At 39.3% G+C, this 19172-nt stretch overlaps 1 protein-coding gene across 8 annotated transcripts; it reads left to right on the top strand.

Annotated features, from left to right (window-relative positions):
- The first annotated feature begins 796 nt into the window (after window positions 1-796).
- On the top strand, window positions 797-18641 carry LOC131316431 (protein FAR1-RELATED SEQUENCE 3-like). Of its 8 annotated transcripts, none has more exons than XR_009197127.1 (7): window positions 797-1023; window positions 2698-2861; window positions 4222-6567; window positions 6684-6773; window positions 9761-9910; window positions 11381-11696; window positions 16707-16804. XR_009197127.1 is itself a non-coding variant. In XM_058345816.1 (7 exons), the coding sequence occupies exons 3-6, from the start codon at window positions 4336-4338 to the stop codon at window positions 16815-16817; spliced, it is 2583 nt and encodes an 860-aa protein (XP_058201799.1). In that variant the 5' UTR covers window positions 799-1023; window positions 2698-2861; window positions 4222-4335; the 3' UTR covers window positions 16818-16823; window positions 18273-18641. The 8 variants fall into 8 exon arrangements, 6 of the variants coding, with proteins under 6 accessions (XP_058201821.1, XP_058201810.1, XP_058201799.1 ...); XR_009197126.1 differs by lacking the exons at window positions 2698-2861; window positions 11381-11696 and adding exons at window positions 17040-17085; window positions 18273-18641 and having other exon boundaries at window positions 799-1027; window positions 4226-6567; window positions 16707-16823; XM_058345816.1 differs by lacking the exon at window positions 11381-11696 and adding an exon at window positions 18273-18641 and having other exon boundaries at window positions 799-1023; window positions 16707-16823.
- Window positions 18642-19172: the final 531 nt, after the last annotated feature.

The raw sequence follows: 19172 nt of genomic DNA, 5'->3' as shown, positions 1-19172 counted from the left end.
TCAAACAAACAAACTCATTACTAATCCCTTGTCATTATCAATTTCAATTCTAATCCTATCTCCTTACAAATTTTACCAATCTATCATTGTTATCAAACGGGGGAACAACTAGTCTAACCTTTTTTTTTTTTCAAATCACACATTGAGGGCCACATATATCTTTTGTATATTATCATATTTGATTCATTTTACGCTACAGCCTCAACTGATGTCTACGGCAATTCCATCGCACAACGTTTCTAGCCAAGATGACGATTTTTCTAAGGTTGTGTTCTTTTACACTTAATTTAAACTCAACTTCTTCTCTCTTTTTTTTTTATATTTAATTCAGTCCATTCTTCTGACTTAACTTATTTTCTATCCTTAAACTTAACTTATATTGTAATTGTGAGTGTGTTAGTCAATTAAGTTTAAGTTTAGAAGAATTGATGAAATTAACTTATTTTCATTTAAGTTCTAAAATGAGAGAAAAAATAAGTTAAGTTAAAGTTAAATGTAAAAGAACGCAACCTAATGAATCCAAAGTTTTTTTATAAACATAATTACTTAAAGTGACAAATCCTAAGTAGTACCCGGTATTTATCCGGTACTAGTACGTATCGCACCCATTAAAAAACCGGTACCCAAGTCAGTATACTACTATTTAGAACCTTGGTAACGAGTGTTACGCCATAAGCAATTTCCGTCTGGGAAATAACGGCAAGGACGAAATCGGTTAAAATTAAAAGGGTAGGGACGAAATTGATACTAAATGTTTTGTAGGGATGCAGATAAGCCAAGAATGTAATACTGCAGAATCAATAAATAAATTCGTTCTTTCAGGTGTCCGTAGAGAACAATTGCGAATGGGAGTAGAAGCTGGGAAGGTTAACGACGGAAAAACTGGAAGACGACGACGAAGAAGAAGAAATCAGCAACGATTTTGGTCCGGGTTTTGAGGCCGAGGGAGAGAGGGAGAGAGAGAGAGAGAGAGAGAGAGAGGGAGAGAGAGAGATTTGTGTACTATCAACAGAGCTACAGCCGGTACGTTATGCTTCTCTGATCTCATTACGTCTTAATTTTACAACAGGACGATAGCGGAAGCCACTAGGGTTTACTGTTTCGGTATTCCTTTGTCGTTGTCTGTGCTTCTCTAACAATTGGAGTTACTTGAGGCCTTGTTTGGCTGCATTTTGATCTCGCATTGTTGCCTTTTCCTTTTGATCGGCCGAATAAAATTCATACTATATCAGGAAGATAAAACATATGGAATCAGTAGGAAAAAAATTTGCATTGAGAGAGCTATGGAGTGTCGAAAACGACTCTTATAGTGCTGGTACTCGCAAAATTTTGTTTGTTTGAAAAAAAATTGCATTGAGAGAGCTACTGAGTGTAGACAACGACTCTTCTATTGGCGGTACTCGCAAAATTTTGTTTGTTTGGATAATGGAGGTAGGGTTTCTTTATCTATTATAGTTTCTGGATACTCCACTCCAATGGTGGACATTTAAAGCTACAGTGGCACAATGCTGTGTTTTTAGGTCATTTGTTTGTAAGTGGATTAGTTGCTTCTAAATGGATCTTTTGATTTGAATTTAAACGCTTGTTTATCACATATATTATGTACAAGATCGAGTAGATTATATGGAGGATGAGAATTGCTGCGAGGATTTAGGTTTCCAAGTTCTACATACACTGTTTACTACTAGTATATTATTGCTTTTGTGTTACTTCACATCACATAGCCCAATAGAACACCTAAGTTGCACTTATGCCCTTTGTCCTAGAAAAAACTTCAATTTTTTTGAAGGGGTGGTTTGTACATCTGTCTGAAACTTTGTTGTGAGCGTACATAATGATACTCTAATTCTGCAAAGTAGATGCTCTCAGATTTGGCAAATTATTCACGTAACTTTTCTTTTTTGGAACTTTTTCGTCATAGATGTGTGGTTGATACCGTTGATTGTTGGACAAGTTCAAAGTAGCCATCAATTTTGTTGGTATCTCAGTTGGGTCTACCATATATAACCAAATGAGATTCTTCCTAGATCTATCCAATTTTTCGGGCTGTCCAAATTAGGTTAATTCTGTGAGTTTCAAACTTGAATTCGGATGAATATTCAGTTATAGTGTTATCTTTTATTCCATCTTTAATAGAATAATAGAGCATAGACATTTTCTCTTAAATCTTTAGAATTTTTTGGAAGGTTACTATCTTGGTTTTATATGGATTCTTAGTTTGATCTTGGAAAAGGACTTACCTTAATAAGAAAGTAAAGACTTACTATCTTTGGGATATGATCCTACATTCCTACACTATTTGCTCACTACCTTAGTGGATCAGCTCTAGTACATAAGTTGATTCCAAATTTTATCTCATATCATGATTGCAGTAAGCAATTACTGTTGTGCCAGCCTAAAGCCCATAGTGTTTCCTCTATCAGTTAGATTCTCGATCCAGATTAAAGTTGCTAGGCATATGTTGTTCTTCTTATTTCAGCTTTAATGAAATTAAAAAAAAAAAAAATCTTTAATGAAGTTTTTGTCTTTGCTTCAGCTCACAAGAATCACTGTTTTAGACGTTGCATATATTTTTTGTTTTAGGCTTTGACCTCAGCAGAAGGTTTCGAACTATTAGGAGCTTTCAAGTTGAACAAAGGTTTTGGGGGATTCTTTGCTTTTATTTAAAAGTACCTAAGCACGCCTTGCTACTCGTAGATTTTTGCTGGCGGAAAACATGAAACCGCGGTTTGCTTTGGATCATTTCATTGTGACAATGACTTATTCTGGTAAACTTGACTTGAAGCAACTTCCATCCTTGAAAAGAATTGGCCATTGGAGTCTGCTGAGGGAAACACTAACTGGAATCTAGAAGTTATGCAGTAAGAATGTTGATATGCCACTTTTTATGATTTGGCAATAAATGGAGTTTAATAATTACTCCTGTTATTTAGTGACTCTTAATTACAATGTTGTTGCATTAAGTTGAACTTTGTCAAATTTGGTTGGTCTTTCTGATTTTATACTTTTTTGGATCGTTCTTGTGGGTAATTCTGAATCTATTTTCCTTTTATGCCCCTATGTTTATTGTTGTAAAGAGAAGACATCATTTTGGTGCTCTCTTTTTAGATGTGTAACCATTTCTATTGCAAAGTTGCGCCATGAAACTTTTTGAATCTTCATTGTTTCTCACCTGCTTCAGTTTCTATGTTTTATCTCCTCTTAATCCCCTCTCAATTGTGTTAAATATTCTTGTCGTCAGCAATTATGGTCTAGTGAGTTTCATAAGATTACTCAGAGCACATGCATTGCATGTGCACAACCTGTTGTTGTGCACAAAAATATCACCAACTAAAGGCCACCTTGGTATAAGTACATATGATGTTGACCCTTCCATTTCGTAGGGCTGGTTTTAAGCATTTCAATTGGTGTAGAAGTGCTAAGCCTATGAACTAAGAAGTATGAACTACCAACACACATAGGAGGTCGTCATATTTGTGTCGGACGACTCAGACATGCCAACACATGCCAAAATACGTATGGACGCTCCCCGTGACGTGTCCATTAAAGTTTAATATCTTTATGGTAAGACACGCTGGTCGCTGGGTGTACACCTGAGATAATGGGGGAGTTGAGGACACTGCAGGGACACACAAGGCCACAAGGGGACATTGTAGGGTGGTTTTCTAAATTTCAAAAGCTTTTTCTGGGTGAATGTTTATTGGGCCAATAGTGTAATATAAAATGTGTACTTATGGTATACACCATCTTTCGACAACGCATTGGATAGGAGCCCTAAGCAATTTTTAGTGATTACAATGTAGGTTGAATGGCTGGAAAAACTAATGCAAACAAATTGCTGTGTCCCTGGTGTGTCCGTCTCCCCATTTTTTTAGAATTGCCGTTTGTGTCTTAGTCCGTGCTACATGCTGTTGAACTCTTGGTCTCGAAAGATATTCAACCTGCGGTGTACAATCAGTCAATCGCCTATGTTCTTAGTTCCAATAATTTACATGTCAGGTGCATGTTCTTAGGCAACTGGCAATATGATGCTCCCCTTTTCTTATTCTTTTGTCAAATAATTATAATTGTTTGCTTTTGTATTGTTCTTTGTCAAAGTCGCAGTGGAAACATTTGTGCATAGTGCTTAATTTTATATGTACCTGTTCATAGGTTTCTTTTTAGATGTCGTACTTGTGCTATCATTTTGAGTTGCTTTAACTGATGCTGCCACTTATATAGGCAGGGAATCATATGGCGTACTTCCCTTTTGATGTATAATGGAAAAGCATGCAGAACTGCCAATAATCTTGCTGGCAATAGAGACTAAGGGTCGACAGGATTCACTCATCTGGAATGGATGTTGAAGTAGTTGAGGCTGAGGGGGGTAACAGAGAAAATCATCGGAAGGCCAATATTTCATCTAATATGGCTGATAAACAGGGTATGGCAGAAAATTCTTCTGACAGAGAGGCTCACAATCTGGACGACGACGATGAAAACTCTAAACCGTCCATTGGAATGGAGTTTGAATCTGAAGAAGCTGCCAAGACTTTGTACGAGGCATATGCTAAGCGTGTGGGTTTTAGCACCCATGTAGGTCAGTACAGCCGTACCAAGCCTGATGGGCCTATAGTTACTTGGGATTTTGCATGTTCTAGGGAGGTTTTTAAAAGGAAGAATGTTGAAAACTGCGACGCTATGCTAAGGATAGAGAGAAAGGATCCAGACAGTTGGGTTGTGACAAAATTTGTTGAGGATCATAACCATTCTATAGTGAGTCCCAGAAGGGTTCATTATCTTCGCCCTCGGAGGCATTTTGCTGGTGCTACAAAGAATGTGGTTGAAACACTTGATGCCCCCAGTGATGTTTTTGTCTCTATGGATGGAAATCATGTATCGTATGATCCTAATCGTGGAGTTGGGAGTGCCTCTCCCGTCGAAACGAATCGTGCAGGTAAGAGTTTTGGTCCTATGAATTACGTTCAACCCTGTATTAGGAAGAGAATCCTTGGAAGAGACGCTCAGAATATTCTCAACTATTTCAAGAAGATGCAGGCTGAAAATCCTGGTTTCTATTATGCAATACAGCTTGATGATGACAATCGCATGACTAATGTGTTTTGGGCGGACGCAAGATCAAGGACAGCTTATAGTCACTTTGGCGATGCAGTTATTTTTGACACAATGTATCGACCAAATCAGTTTCTGGTTCCATTAGCTCCTTTCACTGGTCTAAATCATCATGGTCAGATGGTTTTGTTTGGCTGTGCATTACTTTTAGATGAGTCCGAGTCTTCCTTCACTTGGTTATTTAGGACATGGCTGTCTGCAATGAATGATCGGCCACCTGTTTCTATAACCACTGACCAAGATAGAGCCATCCAGGCAGCTATTTCTCAGGTGTTTCCAGAAACACGGCACTGCATTTGCAAGTGGCATATCTTGAGAGAAGGTCAAGAAAGGTTGGCTCATGTATATCTTGCGCATCCTTCATTTTATGGGGAGCTCTATAGCTGCATCAACTTTTCTGAGACAGTTGAGGATTTTGAATCATCATGGGGATCACTCCTAGATCGATATGATCTTCGTAAGAATGAGTGGCTTCAAGCTGTCTATAATGCTCGGCAGCAGTGGGCGCCTGTCTTTTTTCGGGGCACCTTCTTTGCTGCACTTTCATCAAACCAAGGGGTTAGCTCCTTTTTTGATGGATACGTGAACCAACAAACTACCATACCAATGTTTTTTAAGCAGTATGAAAGAGCTTTAGAAAATTCATTGGAAAGGGAGATAGAAGCTGATTATGATACGATTTGCACAACGCCAGTGCTGAAGACTCCATCACCAATGGAACAACAGGCATCAAATCTCTACACCAAGAAAGTTTTTTCCAAGTTTCAGGAGGAGTTGGTTGAGACTTTTGTGTATACTGCTAATAAGGTTGAGGGGGATGGCGTGGTCAGCAAATTTAGGGTTGCTAAATATGAGCTTGATCACAAGGCATACATGATCATGTTGAATATGTCTGAAATGAAAGCAACTTGCAGCTGCCAGATGTTTGAGTACTCGGGCATTCTATGTCGGCACATATTGACTGTCTTCACTGTGACAAATGTTCTGACCCTTCCGTCCCATTACATATTGAATAGATGGACAAGGAATGCCAGAGTTGGTTTTGGATCTGCAGAAAATGATGCAGATACCCAATTTATTGACTCTCTGACCTCACGCTTCAAAACTTTATGTCGGGAAGCTGTTAAGTTTGCAGAGGAAGGGGCGATTGCTGCCGAGACCTATAATGCAGCGATGACTGCTCTAAGAGATGGTGCAAGGAAGATTGCAGATGTAAAGAAAAATGTGGCTAAAGTTGCACCTCCTTCCTCTCACGGAAGTGGAAGTATTCAGGAAGACAATAGCAAGAAGACGGCTATACCGACTTTTGATATGAGTCCACCATTGTGGCCCTGGCATGATGTGATGCCACATCACTTTAATCTTAACGATGTTGGGGTTCCTGTTGCTGATTTGAATCAGCCTAGCATGGCTCCTGTTTCTATTACCCGTGATGGTGGTGGTACTGATAACACGGTATGAATGAATTGTCTTTTCTGTGCCTTATGTTATGACACATCAAGTGGTGATTTTTTTGTTATTCAATTACTTGCAGAGAAAGTGATTACTTCTTCTGACTATCTTCTATTTAGGTGGTGCTCACTTGTTTCAAGTCTATGACTTGGGTAATTGAAAATAAAAATTCGACATCGTCCAGTAAAGTAGCTGTAATTAACCTGAAGGTATGCTGTTTGTATTGTATTTCATTTTTTTGTTCATGGACATCTTTGATCAGTTAGCCATGCTACTGTTTCTTTGGTCCACTGTTTTGTGATTCTCTCTATTTGCTTAAATCTCTATGTATGGTGGTGTTTGACAAAACTGAAAACTTTAAACTAAATAATGAGAATTGAATGCTAATTTTTTCTATGTGGAACGTGTTTGGTATGAGCTAAAATGTAAGTGCTGAATTTCATCAAGTTGTTTGACATGTATGGCAACAGGAATTTATGAATTTTTTTGATTTTCTCTTTGGCCCTTTATATTGCGGTGGTGGTGATGTTGGCGATGGGAGGAATGACGACAACAATAGTCAATAGTTGGTGAGTGGGCTGGGGTAATCATGGTAAAGGTGGCTTTGGATAGTCATGGTGGGGATGGTGGTGTTGGTTATGTGGCAGCTGTTGTTAGTAGCGGTCATATGATAGCGGTGGTGGTTGGGTGGCAGCTGCGGCAGTAGTATGGATTTGTGGTGGTGTTTCTAATACGGTTGGGCTCACGGTTTTAAATCGGGGTATCGGGAAACATAACGGCATTGGTGATACAACCATATATCAAGCAATTTATAGGTAAATAACGGAATCGGAGGTCCAAAATCCATTACTTAACAGCCTCTATTTAAACCCCTGATTGTTATGGTGGTTAAAAACCTATGGTACGGGATACGTATCTTACAATTTGTATCGTCTCCTTTGAAAAACTATACGTATCCCCCCTCGTATCCTTTGAAAAACTATACGTATCCCACCTCGTATCCTTCTTGTATCGGAATGGTACGATACTATGATGTATCCTATGATATAATTGCATATCTCGATACGGTACATATCCTACGATTACTTATTGACTAAAAATCAAACCTTATTTTACGAAGCAGAACCCCCAACACGTTCTAAATCGTTTGATCTAATTATGGCAATGTTCAAACCATTTGAAGAAAACCCAATCTCAATCCATCAAAGCTCAAATAGAAGAAAAAACATATGTCGATCATTCAGATAACGACTCCTCTTTTCTTCCCTTGGCCAAGACACTAGAACACCTCAACGCGATAGCCCCACTTGGAAAACTTAGAAATTTTCATCCTAAAAACTTCTTTTTTCATATATGCAATAGATTTTTTGGGGTGTTAATTGGTATAAATATTTATAATTGTATATTTATTTTTGTTAACGTATCTTACGATACGCGATACCTATTCCGATATGATTCATAAAGTGAGAAAAACGATACACGATAAGTATCCTGATTTGAAAACATCCGTGGTAGATGTTGTGTGGTGGTGTGTAATTTTGGTTGGGGTAGTGGTTGCTTGGTGTTGGATTAGTCATGCTAGTGGCTTTTTAGTGGTGGTATTAGTGGGGTTGTGGATTAAGAACTTTGTAACTTAAGACTTAAGCCTATTTTAAGTACTTAAATGGTTAATAGGGGAATCAAATTGGGGCTATCAAATACATTACTTTGTTCTCACTTATTGCATTAAGTTTTGAGTGCTAATTATGCTGCTTAAGACAAAGGAATCAGATTTATCTCTCATCCCAGAGGTTATTTTATCACAAAGTGTCTGGACCTTGTCATTAATTGTGTGAAGTGTTGGAAATACTGAAACAATAAAGAGAAGTAGAAGATGAAAGGAGAAAGTAATGGAGATAGAAGAGAGAATCCTTTTGTATTTGTGCTTTGAAGTTTCAAATTACACATATACTGCTCTGACAAAACCGTAGAGAAAAACAAGTGTGTTTGGCCTAAATTAATGTGTCTTAAAGACAATTGGTAATATTTTCTTTTAGTCATCTTTTATTTAGTTTTTCGTCCTAATTTTTACAATCAATCACTGTCTCAATGAGAGGAATCCAATGTTCTAAAACTCGGTACTGGGTACTCGCTCGGCCGGCCACCTTGTACCTTGTAGGCCGAGTACTCGGCGAGTAGAAATTACTTGAATTTTTTTTTTTTTTATATGTTCCCCAAATGATATTCATAATGCATAATGAGAAGTTCAATGTTCATAGTTCAAACCAAATGAAACTAAGTACAAAATTACTAGTCCATTGCAAAGTTTTACTAGTCCATTGCAAAGCTTAACGTTCAAACCGAATGAAACTAGATACGAAATTAATAGTCAATTACAAAGTTCAACGTTCAAACCAAACAAAACGAAGTACGAAATTAGTAGTCAATTATTCCTCGAAGAAGAAGAGGAACAGCAGCAGTAGCTTGATTGGTGTGTTCACTCGATTAGGGTTAGTATAAAACTATACTGAAATTACACTAACGACCCTTCAAATTTAACATATTATGTATTTTACCCCATTTTTCAGTTTTTTTTCGATTTTCTCCCCACTTCCGAGTCATCTTGTTTTACTGAGTAATCGGTACTCGCCGAGTAATGCCGAGTAATCGGCTGGCCGAGTAATTTCACCGAGTAGCCCTAACTCTACTTGGCTAGGCACCGAGTACCGAGTACTCGCCGAGTATTTCCGAGTTTTAGAACACTGGAGGAATCAGAAAAATATGACAATATGGACCGAAATGGAAAGAAATTCAGATAAGACTACACTAAAGATAACTACTTCAAACTTTTTGTCTTTAGTGAACTTGTTTTTGCTTTTGGTTGTAGTTTTTTTTACTTTTTAGACTTTTCTTGTTTAGACGAATGAATAATCCAAAAAATTTGGCGTGAATCTTAAAATACGAAAAAAATACCACAGCATCACTTTAGGCCTAATGGGAGACGCTCACCTTAAAGACCTTCTGAAGTAAATGTGGTAGTCTTTTTTGATCATAATGTGGTAGTCATATTACTATCTGTACTCATTGAGCATGATTTTCCATAAGAAGCAGTATATAGGGTTCTACAAGATTCTACTCTTTAGTTTTCTTGTGGTAAGGTTATATGAAGCAGTAGTTATATCTTAGTTTCACTTCCTTTTTCCTTCTTTTCAACTAGCTGCAAGACTATGGTAAAACTCCTTCGGGAGAAGCAGACGTGCAGTTTAGATTGACAAGGGGTACGCTGGAGCCTATGTTGAAATCCATGGCTTATATCAGTCAACAGCTCTCAGCATCAGCCAACAGAGTTGCAGTTATCAATCTGAAGGTATGCACCTTGAGGTATTTGATTGGGTGTGCATCCGATGTTTGGTTATATAGTTTTATTAAATTAAATCGACTTGTTCTTTATTATCAAGTTTGACCTCCTTTTTTTTTTTTCCCTCATGCTACTTAACTATGTGACCTTTGCTTTAATATGTTTTCAAAACTCAGATTGCGAGCTGATAGTTTTCATTATCTGTTGCAATTTTGTTTGATATGGCACTGTTTACGTTATATTGTCCTTTAGCGCTCAATCATTTATGTACACCCTAACCACACCAGAAGAAATAATTGCTTTTCAAATACCTGAGTAGAGGGTTGCTTGTGTTCAACGATGCCATTCTGTTGAAAAGTGTGAGCACAAGAAGTTGGATGAATAATCCCACGATTGACACAGGATGAGTCAACCACAGACTGCATATATTCCAAAGCATTATGAGAATAGTAACTTTAATCCGCTTATCAAATTGGGTAAATATCTCATTACAAAATTTAGATATAACATACTCAGATCGGTGTTTCAACAACAATAGCCAAGTTATGCAAGAATAATCATCAGCAAATATAACAAATAATTGATACCCATTAATATTTGGAGTTCGAGAAGGACCCATATGTCTGTTTGGACTACATCAAATGACTCAGTTTGACGATCATGACTACTACGTGAAAAATATGATGATGCTTCCCTAACTTACAAGCTTCACAACCTAGACTAGGCATGCAACTCAAAGCCGGAATAGCTAACTTAAGCTTGGCCACATTAGGATGGCCCTACTGAAAATGCCAATGAGGAGGAGAGATATTGTTGCACTTAACATAGAGGAAGAGACGGGAGGTACTATCAGCGGTCAAATAATAAAGACCGCCCTTCTCATGCCCCAAACCTTTCATCATTTTTGTCTGGAGGTCTTGAAAAACACAAGTAGGAGAAAAGGTTACTGAAAAATTTAAAGCTTTGGTCAATTGACTAAGACTACATAAATTAAAGGGAAAATCAGAAACATGAAGACTAGAAGGTATGGGTAAGGAACGAGTGGGATGACGAACATCTTTCCCATTAATGGGTCGAGATGAACCATTGGCTAACACAATATGATGATTAAGATGTGTAAATCAGAGAAAATAGATGAATTACCAGACATGCGAGAACTAGCGCTGGAATCTAGAATTCAAGACGGAGATGTAAGGGCTGCACATGCAATGTTACCTGAATTTGCTAAATAGCAGCAGATGGTGGGGGCAAAACTGAATGCGAATGCAGTGTCTGAACTAGTTCTCTAACTTGAGTAGTTTTTGCATCACGATAGTTAGAGTAGGAGTTCCCATAACTAGGATCTAACGATGGCTGAGAGTGGGGCAGTGGAGTGTTATCAGAGACTGGATGCACATTATTGGGTTTTACCATATTTCTTCCAACAACAGGGCTTTGTACGATTAGTAGCACCACAATAATCACATTTTCTATCACCAGGACCACCAGTACAGCCACCACGGAAACCACGACTGCTGCTGCCACTGTGGCCATCACCATGTAAATTACCGCGACCACCACTACTAGAGACCAGAGCAGAAGAGAGTGGGGCACGCAAGATGACTGGCCAGAAGATGAACGAGAGAATATGCAATAGTGGCAGTGGGGAGAGTCTCACTAGCAAGGATTTGATCTTTGAACCTGCGAAGATCATGGCCTAAACCAGAAAGCAGTGAAGCAACCATGAAATCCGCCCAATGATGTTGCATCAATCAGTGGTAAAGGACGATGTTGCAACAATTGATCCTACAAACTTGTAAGAGTGCTGTAATACTCATATAGATTTGCCAGATGGCTTAGTCGAGTAAATCTTCTCATAAAGCTCAAATACTCTAGAAACATTACTATGCTGAGAAAATGATTCGTCTAGAGGAACAAAAAATTCCACCTTCTATGATGTAAATCGGCAATAGTATGAGAGATCTAGGCTGTCAAAAACCTTGGGTAACACCCTGAATCGCAGATTGAAAATCGAGTTCCAAAATGTTAAAAAACATTCGAAAATGGAAAACACTAGTCAAATGGCTTCAAGAAATTCCCCAAAAATACCATAATTCCCACAGCATTGAGACAAATCGGAATATCTGATCACCGACAGTCAGCTTCAGCATATATGCTGACCTCATGCGTATGATTACATCACACGTTAGTGTCACCTTGCGACGATCTCCAGGCACTTCGATGCAATCTAGGTTTCATAAACAAATTTGATCTTCATCACGTCCAGACTATCTTGGAAAATTACTGGAAAAAACGCAGGGCAGGAGCATAGTTGTCAAAGACGTGCCTAGGCGCGAGGCACAGGGGCTTTGCATGAAGTGAGGTGAGGCGCATTGAAAGAAGCGCGGACAAGGCGCATGCCTTTGTGGAAGGCGCAGAGGCGTGCCCTTCTTTTATATTTTATCACAGAGACTAGGTAGTCTAGGTTAAACATACTGATATAACCTCTTGCCTAGGTCCCAACCGGACTTTGTGCCTCGGTGCGCCTCTCGCCCTTAACAACTTTGGACAGGAGAACACTTTTGGATTCTTATTATATAGTGTTAATGATTCCATGAACAAAAGCTGATCTTCATCACCTTAAGGCAGATGCATCAAATGCAATTCGCTAATTGCATAATCAGGAATAAAGGCAGACGCATCAAATGCAATTCGCTATTTGCATAATGTAACACAGTGAAAAAAATAGCTACAAGACTGAAACTTTCATTGTTCCAAGTGCATCTCATTGTTTGAAAATCGTGCACTCCAAAGTTGTATTGGACTTCTTGAGTGGCTTGAACATAGAAAGCTAAAAGACTCGTATAGGACTTCCTGGCTAACATAAAACATCATAAAACTACTGAATAGCTGTAACTTCAAATAATTACCATCCAGAAGCGGCTGCAACAGATTCTATCTCACTAGAAACATGGTCCTAACATGATTCTTGGTCTGAGCCTGAAATTGCGTTTCGGAGCAGAATCATCACCCGCAGTCTGCATTTTCTGCAACTGTCACAGTTATGAATTTCAAACACAGACCATTACAGGTCGAAAGAGGGCGAAAGGAACACTCGTTTTTTTTCCATAGGATGACAAATTGTAATCGGAGAAACAATTTTATTGGGAAGATTAAAATAGGTGACAGAATTTTGGACAAGGATGAAGAGATGAAAAATGGAATTGCTCACTTCTATGAGGGTTTGTTTAAGGAAGAGGGGTTTTCGTCCTCAAGTTGATGATTTGGAGTTTGACACTATTTCGGTGGAGGAGGCCTCTTGTTTGCTATGTTACATGGACTCGGGTGCGAGTATTGGGTGTGGGTGCAAGTCCAAGTGTCGGACCTTCCTAAACTTAAATCTTAGGATACGTGGATATGTGTCCCCAACTTGGGTACGGGTACGGGTACGGGGACACGTCTTGAACTCTTGTTTGTATTATATATTGCATAATTTTCACAGATTATGTACCATAAATTATGTTTACAAATGTATTCAAACAAAAAAGGGTTAAGAAAATTATGTTTTTGCTATTTCCCTATTTCTTGTCTATGTAAAATACTCGAATATCGCTGTTCTAGCTAATTTGATATTCCTTTTTTGAAAGTATCTTAACAATTAGAGGATCCGAGTGTCCAAAAGGATACGGGTGTCGGACACATCGATACGGGTGCTTGAGCCAAAATGAAGGATCCATGTAACATAGCTTGTTTGGAAAGGCCTTTTGATGAAGCGGAAGTGAGGGCTGCTCTTAAAGCTAAGAATGAAGATAAGGCACTTGGACCCGATGGAACGTTGATGGCCTTTTTTCAACGTTGGTGGGGGGCAGTAAGGGGGGAAGTGATGAGAATGTTTCAACACTTTTGGGAGTACGATGAGTTCGAAAGAAGTTTGAATGCATCTTTTGTGGCTTTGATTCCTGAAAAGGGAGGGGCGGGGGATATTCGAGATTTTCGGCCTATCAGTTTGTTAGAGGAGCTTATAAATTATTGGCAAAAGTTTTGGCGACTCGTTTGAAGTTGGTGGTGGGGAAAGTTGTTTCAGAGTCCCAAAATGCTTTTATTTAGGGCCGGCAAATTTTTGATGTGGTTTTGGTTGCTAATGAATGTGCGGATTTGAGACTGAAGTGCGGAACTCCAGAATTAGTGTGCAAGTTGGATATTGAGAAGGCGTATGATCATGTAAATTGGGATTTCTTGATTTATGTTATGGATCGGATGGATTTTGGTGGTCGGTGGGGGAAGTGGATAAGAGCTTGCATTTCGTGTTTTGGTGAATGGGACTCTAGCCGGGTTTTTTCACACTTCTAGAGGTTTGCGCCAAGGTGATCCTCTCTCTCTACTTCTTTTCATATTAATCATGAAGGTGCTCAGTCCTTTGATTCAAAAGGTAGTGCAAGGTGGCTTTTTGATAGGTTTTGAGGTTGGAAAGGAAGATGGTGAGGGCTTGAAGGTTTCTCACATTTTATATGCGGATGACACTCTTATATTTTGCGATGCGGAGCCGACGCAGGTGGGCTATCTTTGCTGTGTTCTTTTGTGTTTTGAGGCAGTGTCCTTCCTCAAGGTGAACTTGAGAAAGTCAGAGATGATTCCGGTTGGGGCAGTTGTTGATATTGATGTGCTCGCTCAAATCTTGGGTTGTAGGGTGTTGTCGTTTTCAGTGTTAGTGTTGTATTGGGGATTACCATTGGGTTCATCTTTCAAATCAAAGGCAGTATGAGACTCAATTGTGGAAAGATTTGAGAAGAGATTAGCGGGATGGAACCGTCAATATATTCCAAGAGGATGTCGATTGACGCTTATGAAGACTACACTTTCTGGCTTGCCTACCTATTTCATGTCTATGTTTGCTATTCCGGTGTCAGTTGCTAAGCGGCTAGAGAAGTTACAAAGAGATTTCCTTTGGGGAGGTGTGGGTTACTTGATTGGGATAATGTGTGCACTCCCATAAGAAAAGGAGGGTTGGGAGTGAGAAAGTTAAAGATCTTCAATCAAGCTTTGTTGGGAAAATGGCTTTGGAGGTTTTCTTGCGAGAGAGAGATGGTGGAGGAGAGTGATTGTTGCAAAGTATGGTAGTGGGTGTGGGGAGGGTGGTCTTCAGGTAATGTGAGGTTGCCGTATGGGGTGGCTCTTTGGAGGGGTATCATGAATGGATGTGAAGGTTTTGCTAAAAATACTCACATGTCGGTCGGTGACGGGAGAAGGGTAAAGTTTTGGGACCATGTGTGGTTTGGGGATGTGACTTTGCGGGAGGTTTTTCCGAAAATCTATCTTTTGGCTTGTGATAGGGATGCGACAGTTTCAGATTATCTTCTACTGCATGAGGGGGACATTGTTCTGGGACATCCGGTTACGAAGGCATGTTCATGATGGGGAGGAGGAAGAGTTGATGACTTTTTTCTAGAGTGTATGGTATACAAGAGATAGGAGTTGGGGGTGATGAGATGCGTTGGGATTTGTCAAAATCAGGATCTTTTCAGGTAAAATCTTATTGTTAAGCGTTAAGTGGGAGCGGTAACTCCATCCTTCCCTGGCAAGCGATTTGGAAAGCATTGGCACCGTTGAAAGTGAGTTTTTTGTTTGGTGTGCGGCGCGAGGGAAGATTCTTACCATTGACAACTTGATCCAAAGGTGGATCATCGTTAATTGGTGCTGTATGTGTAAGAGGGATGTAGAGACGGTGGATCATCTTTTAATCCATTGTCCTTTGGCTTGGGAGCTTTGGTCTGTGGTGTTCAACTGGTTTGGTTTACAATGGGTTGTGTCAAAGAGCGTTATGGAACTCTTAATCGCTTGGAGGGGTGCTAAAGTGGGAAAAAGAAGGAAGCATGTTTGGGCCATGATTCTGCTTTGTTTGATGTGGACTATATAGTGTGAGAGAAATGTGAGATGCTTTGAAGGAGTAGAAAAGCCTTTATTTAAAATTAAAAGTTTTGTGGTTAGTAGTTTGTATAGGTGGGACAAGGGAGAATGTAATCCTTCCCTTGATCAATGTCTAGATTGGTTTGAATTGTTTATCTCACATAGTGGTGTATAGGGCCTTTTTGTCTATGGCCTTTTTTATACGGGCGGCATTCCCTTAATGCGTTATTTCTAATATATTAAATTACTTATCAAAAAAATAATATAAATAAATTGTAAGTCGTTCTCATAATTTGAGATGGTTAGGAAGCTGAAATTGTAAATTGTTCTCATAATTGGAGATGGTTAGGGAGCTTTACTGTCATAGTGTCTATGTAGTAGATACCATGCAAGTTGGCAATATATTCTGAACCTTTTCAATGGGCTATGTGAGTTTATTAAATGCCTTATTGTTCTGAGCTTTCCCTTAACTCTTACAACCACCCAAAAAAAGAAAAATCAAATTAGGCGTGGTGAAAGAAATTGTCCCACTTTCGAGAAAGAAAACAAAAATTCAGTTGGAAGAGTTTTGTGGATTTTTTATTCTATACTTCCGTGACCAGCAGTCTGTTTAATCAGCATTTTCTAACTACCATGGGTTCTGTTTAATAGTTTTACAAGAGCTCCTTATTTGAAACGAAACTGCTCTGAGCTTTCCCTTGACTCTTACAACCACCAAAAAAAACAAGAATGAAATTAGGCATTGTAAAAAAAATTGTCCCACTCTTGAGAAACAAAACAAAATTTCAGTTGGAAGATTTTTGTGGCTTTTTTCTGCTGTACTTCTGTGACCAGAAGTCTGTTTAATAAGCAATTTTGAAACTAGCTTGTGTTCCGTGAGCTTTGGCATTTCTAACTATTGAGTTCATCCTTGCATTATCAGCTCCAAGATACTAAGACTACTACTGGAGAAACGGAGGTGAAATTTCAAGTTTCAAGAGATACATTAGGTTCCATGTTGAGATCAATGGCCTACATTCGTGAGCAACTTTAAGAATCCGTAAGAGTTCTCTTCTATATGTTATTTTGATTATGGCATAATGCATCAACAGTCCAGAAATTTCTTTTATTCTAGTATTGAAGGAACATCTGCATTAGTGATGACACGTGACTGAAGTGGAAACATTTTCATATGTTAAAGTGCTGTCCAGTGCAAGTTCTTAACTTCTATATGTTGGGATTTCTTGTCATTCTGGGTTTGGTGTAATTTGATCAGGAAAGTGCTTTGGAGGAGCTATGGCCCTAACTTGTCAGTCCACAAGGTGCTTGCTGGGCAAAGCACAGTTTTAATTTTCTGTGTTCCTTAAACTTTTTGAGTCGTGCTTGCTTGCGGAACAGCACTCACTGCCACCAGAAGCTAGGTTCAACCTTTCATAGCCTATAGGTTCCTCAATTTGAAAGAAGGGTCATGGATTCATAGATCTGGCATGCATCAAACTACATGAAAATCCAACCTATTGTAACCCTTAGCCTAACCTCGTGGCTCAAAAAGTTTACCTCAGGTTATACAGTAACTGTTCGCAAATCCTTATATACCATTTCATTCCCAATTTCCCGATGTGGGACTTGGCTTAGGTGGGGTTCTCACAATCTCTTCACCTTATGATGCAATGTCCTCGTTGTATTGGCCCAACAACCTTTTCGTGGTTGTTATGGTGTGACACTTAGTTCTGTACAGCACAATCTGTGTGCTCGTACCAGATTCTAGAGGTGGCTCCCACCATGTAGACCAGGGTTGTGCTTTAATACCAACTAGAACGACCCGTGCCAGCTGACTTGCTAACCCTTAGCTTAACTATGTGGCTCAAAAGGTTAACCTCAGGTTATGCAGTAGCTGCTTGCAAATCCTTATATACCATTTCCTCTTTTCCCAATTTCCCGATGTGTGACTTGGCTTGGGTGAGGTTCTACTTCAGTAAGTAGTCTATTGCTTTCGAAATTTAAGGGTCCAACTTAAAATGATAACATCTGGCAAAATTCCACGCCCAAAATGAAGTACGAAGAGTAAAGTGCTGACCTGGGTGCAAAAAACATGAGTGTCGCATCGTCTTAGGCTACAGTCATTGAACTTTGAGACACTGTACTACTGCCACAATCCTTATGCTGTCTCGCTGTGAGCGTGCTGTACTGCTCTACCATGTTAATTTGGATTCGCTCTATTTCATTGATACTTTGATACAAGTGGATGCTTGACATCCTCTCTAGATTGGTTGTGAGGGTTCTAAAGGAGAGTCCTTTTAACCATTTTGGCCTTGTTCCATTTTTTGTATATGGTGTCATCCATCCTCACATTATGCCTGACATCAATGGTTGATTCTGCGTGTAATTTTTTAAGTACACCATTTTATGATGTTCATTATGTAAAGCGAGTTGTTCTGTTTCCTTTCAACTGTAATTAGTTTTGCAAAGAGAGGTCTTTTGTGGGATGACTGTAATTTCTGTGTGGCAGGAAAAGAACTACTCGGTTGCTATGGAGGCAGCGGAGGTGTGTTCGTTTTTTGTTTATGATCACTAGTCTACCATGTTGATGTTTCGATCAATGCCATTGCCACCGATATGGATAGTAGTAGACGTAGCGTGAGATTCTAACTCGTTCTTAGAAAAGGGTCACCCTCTATTTTCCAGTAACCCCACGTTCTGGAAACTACTTGTGTACATGTTAAGTTGGGATAGCCCACCCTCCCTATAAATGTATCAAACGAGCATCGGCTATGGATCCATGTATATTTCATCTTACTAGGAATATATTTATATCTGTTCGGTTGTATCCACGAAACATTGCACAGTTATTCTACTTCACCAACGAAGGATTTCTTTACTCGTTTTTTAGTTAGATTAAGGTAAACTGATGAGTTAGTGTTGGTACTGAAAAAAGGCAAAGCTGGTAGTTGCCTTTCTTTTCTATTTTATTCTTCTTCTATTCTAACATTTTGGAGCGGTGCAAGGTCCCCAACACAGCTAGGTCCGCTACGCCTCCACCCCATCCCGCTAACTGTTTTGGATTTGGATCGGGTTTAATATGCTGTTTTACTCTCTGACTGCGGCGACTAGGGTCAAGCGCTGACATCTGTAATCTCTCTCTCTCTCTCTCTCTCTCTCTCTCTGTGCACGCACACGCATGTTTCCTCACTCCTCTCTCTCTCTCTCTCTCTCTCTCTCTCTCTCTCTCTCTGTGTGGCATGTAGAGACAACATATTGGAAAGAATCCATTGAGAAATCAAAGGGAAAGTTTGCTTCTTTTAGAGGGAAACATTGTTTATTGCACAAGACCAGTCCAAGAACAAGCTCATGCAATAGTATTGCCCTTGTTTTCACCCAGGTGGAATCAGTCGTGAAACAAGCTCGTGCA

Source organism: Rhododendron vialii, chromosome 1a, assembly GCF_030253575.1.
Source record: "Rhododendron vialii isolate Sample 1 chromosome 1a, ASM3025357v1".
Taxonomy (NCBI): Eukaryota; Viridiplantae; Streptophyta; class Magnoliopsida; order Ericales; family Ericaceae; genus Rhododendron; species Rhododendron vialii.
Note: the sequence above shows the minus strand (reverse complement) of the source record. Positions and strands in the feature narration are given on the sequence as shown.

Coding starts and splice junctions, on each gene's coding strand:
- LOC131316431 (XM_058345807.1), top strand. CDS start 4,336: ATGGATGTTGAAGTAGTTGAGGCTGAGGGGGGTAACAGAGAAAATCAT. Junction 6,568..6,683: donor GTGGTGGTACTGATAACACG/GTATGAATGAAT, acceptor TCTTCTATTTAG/GTGGTGCTCACTTGTTTCAA. Junction 9,911..16,706: donor TTGCAGTTATCAATCTGAAG/GTATGCACCTTG, acceptor TTGCATTATCAG/CTCCAAGATACTAAGACTAC.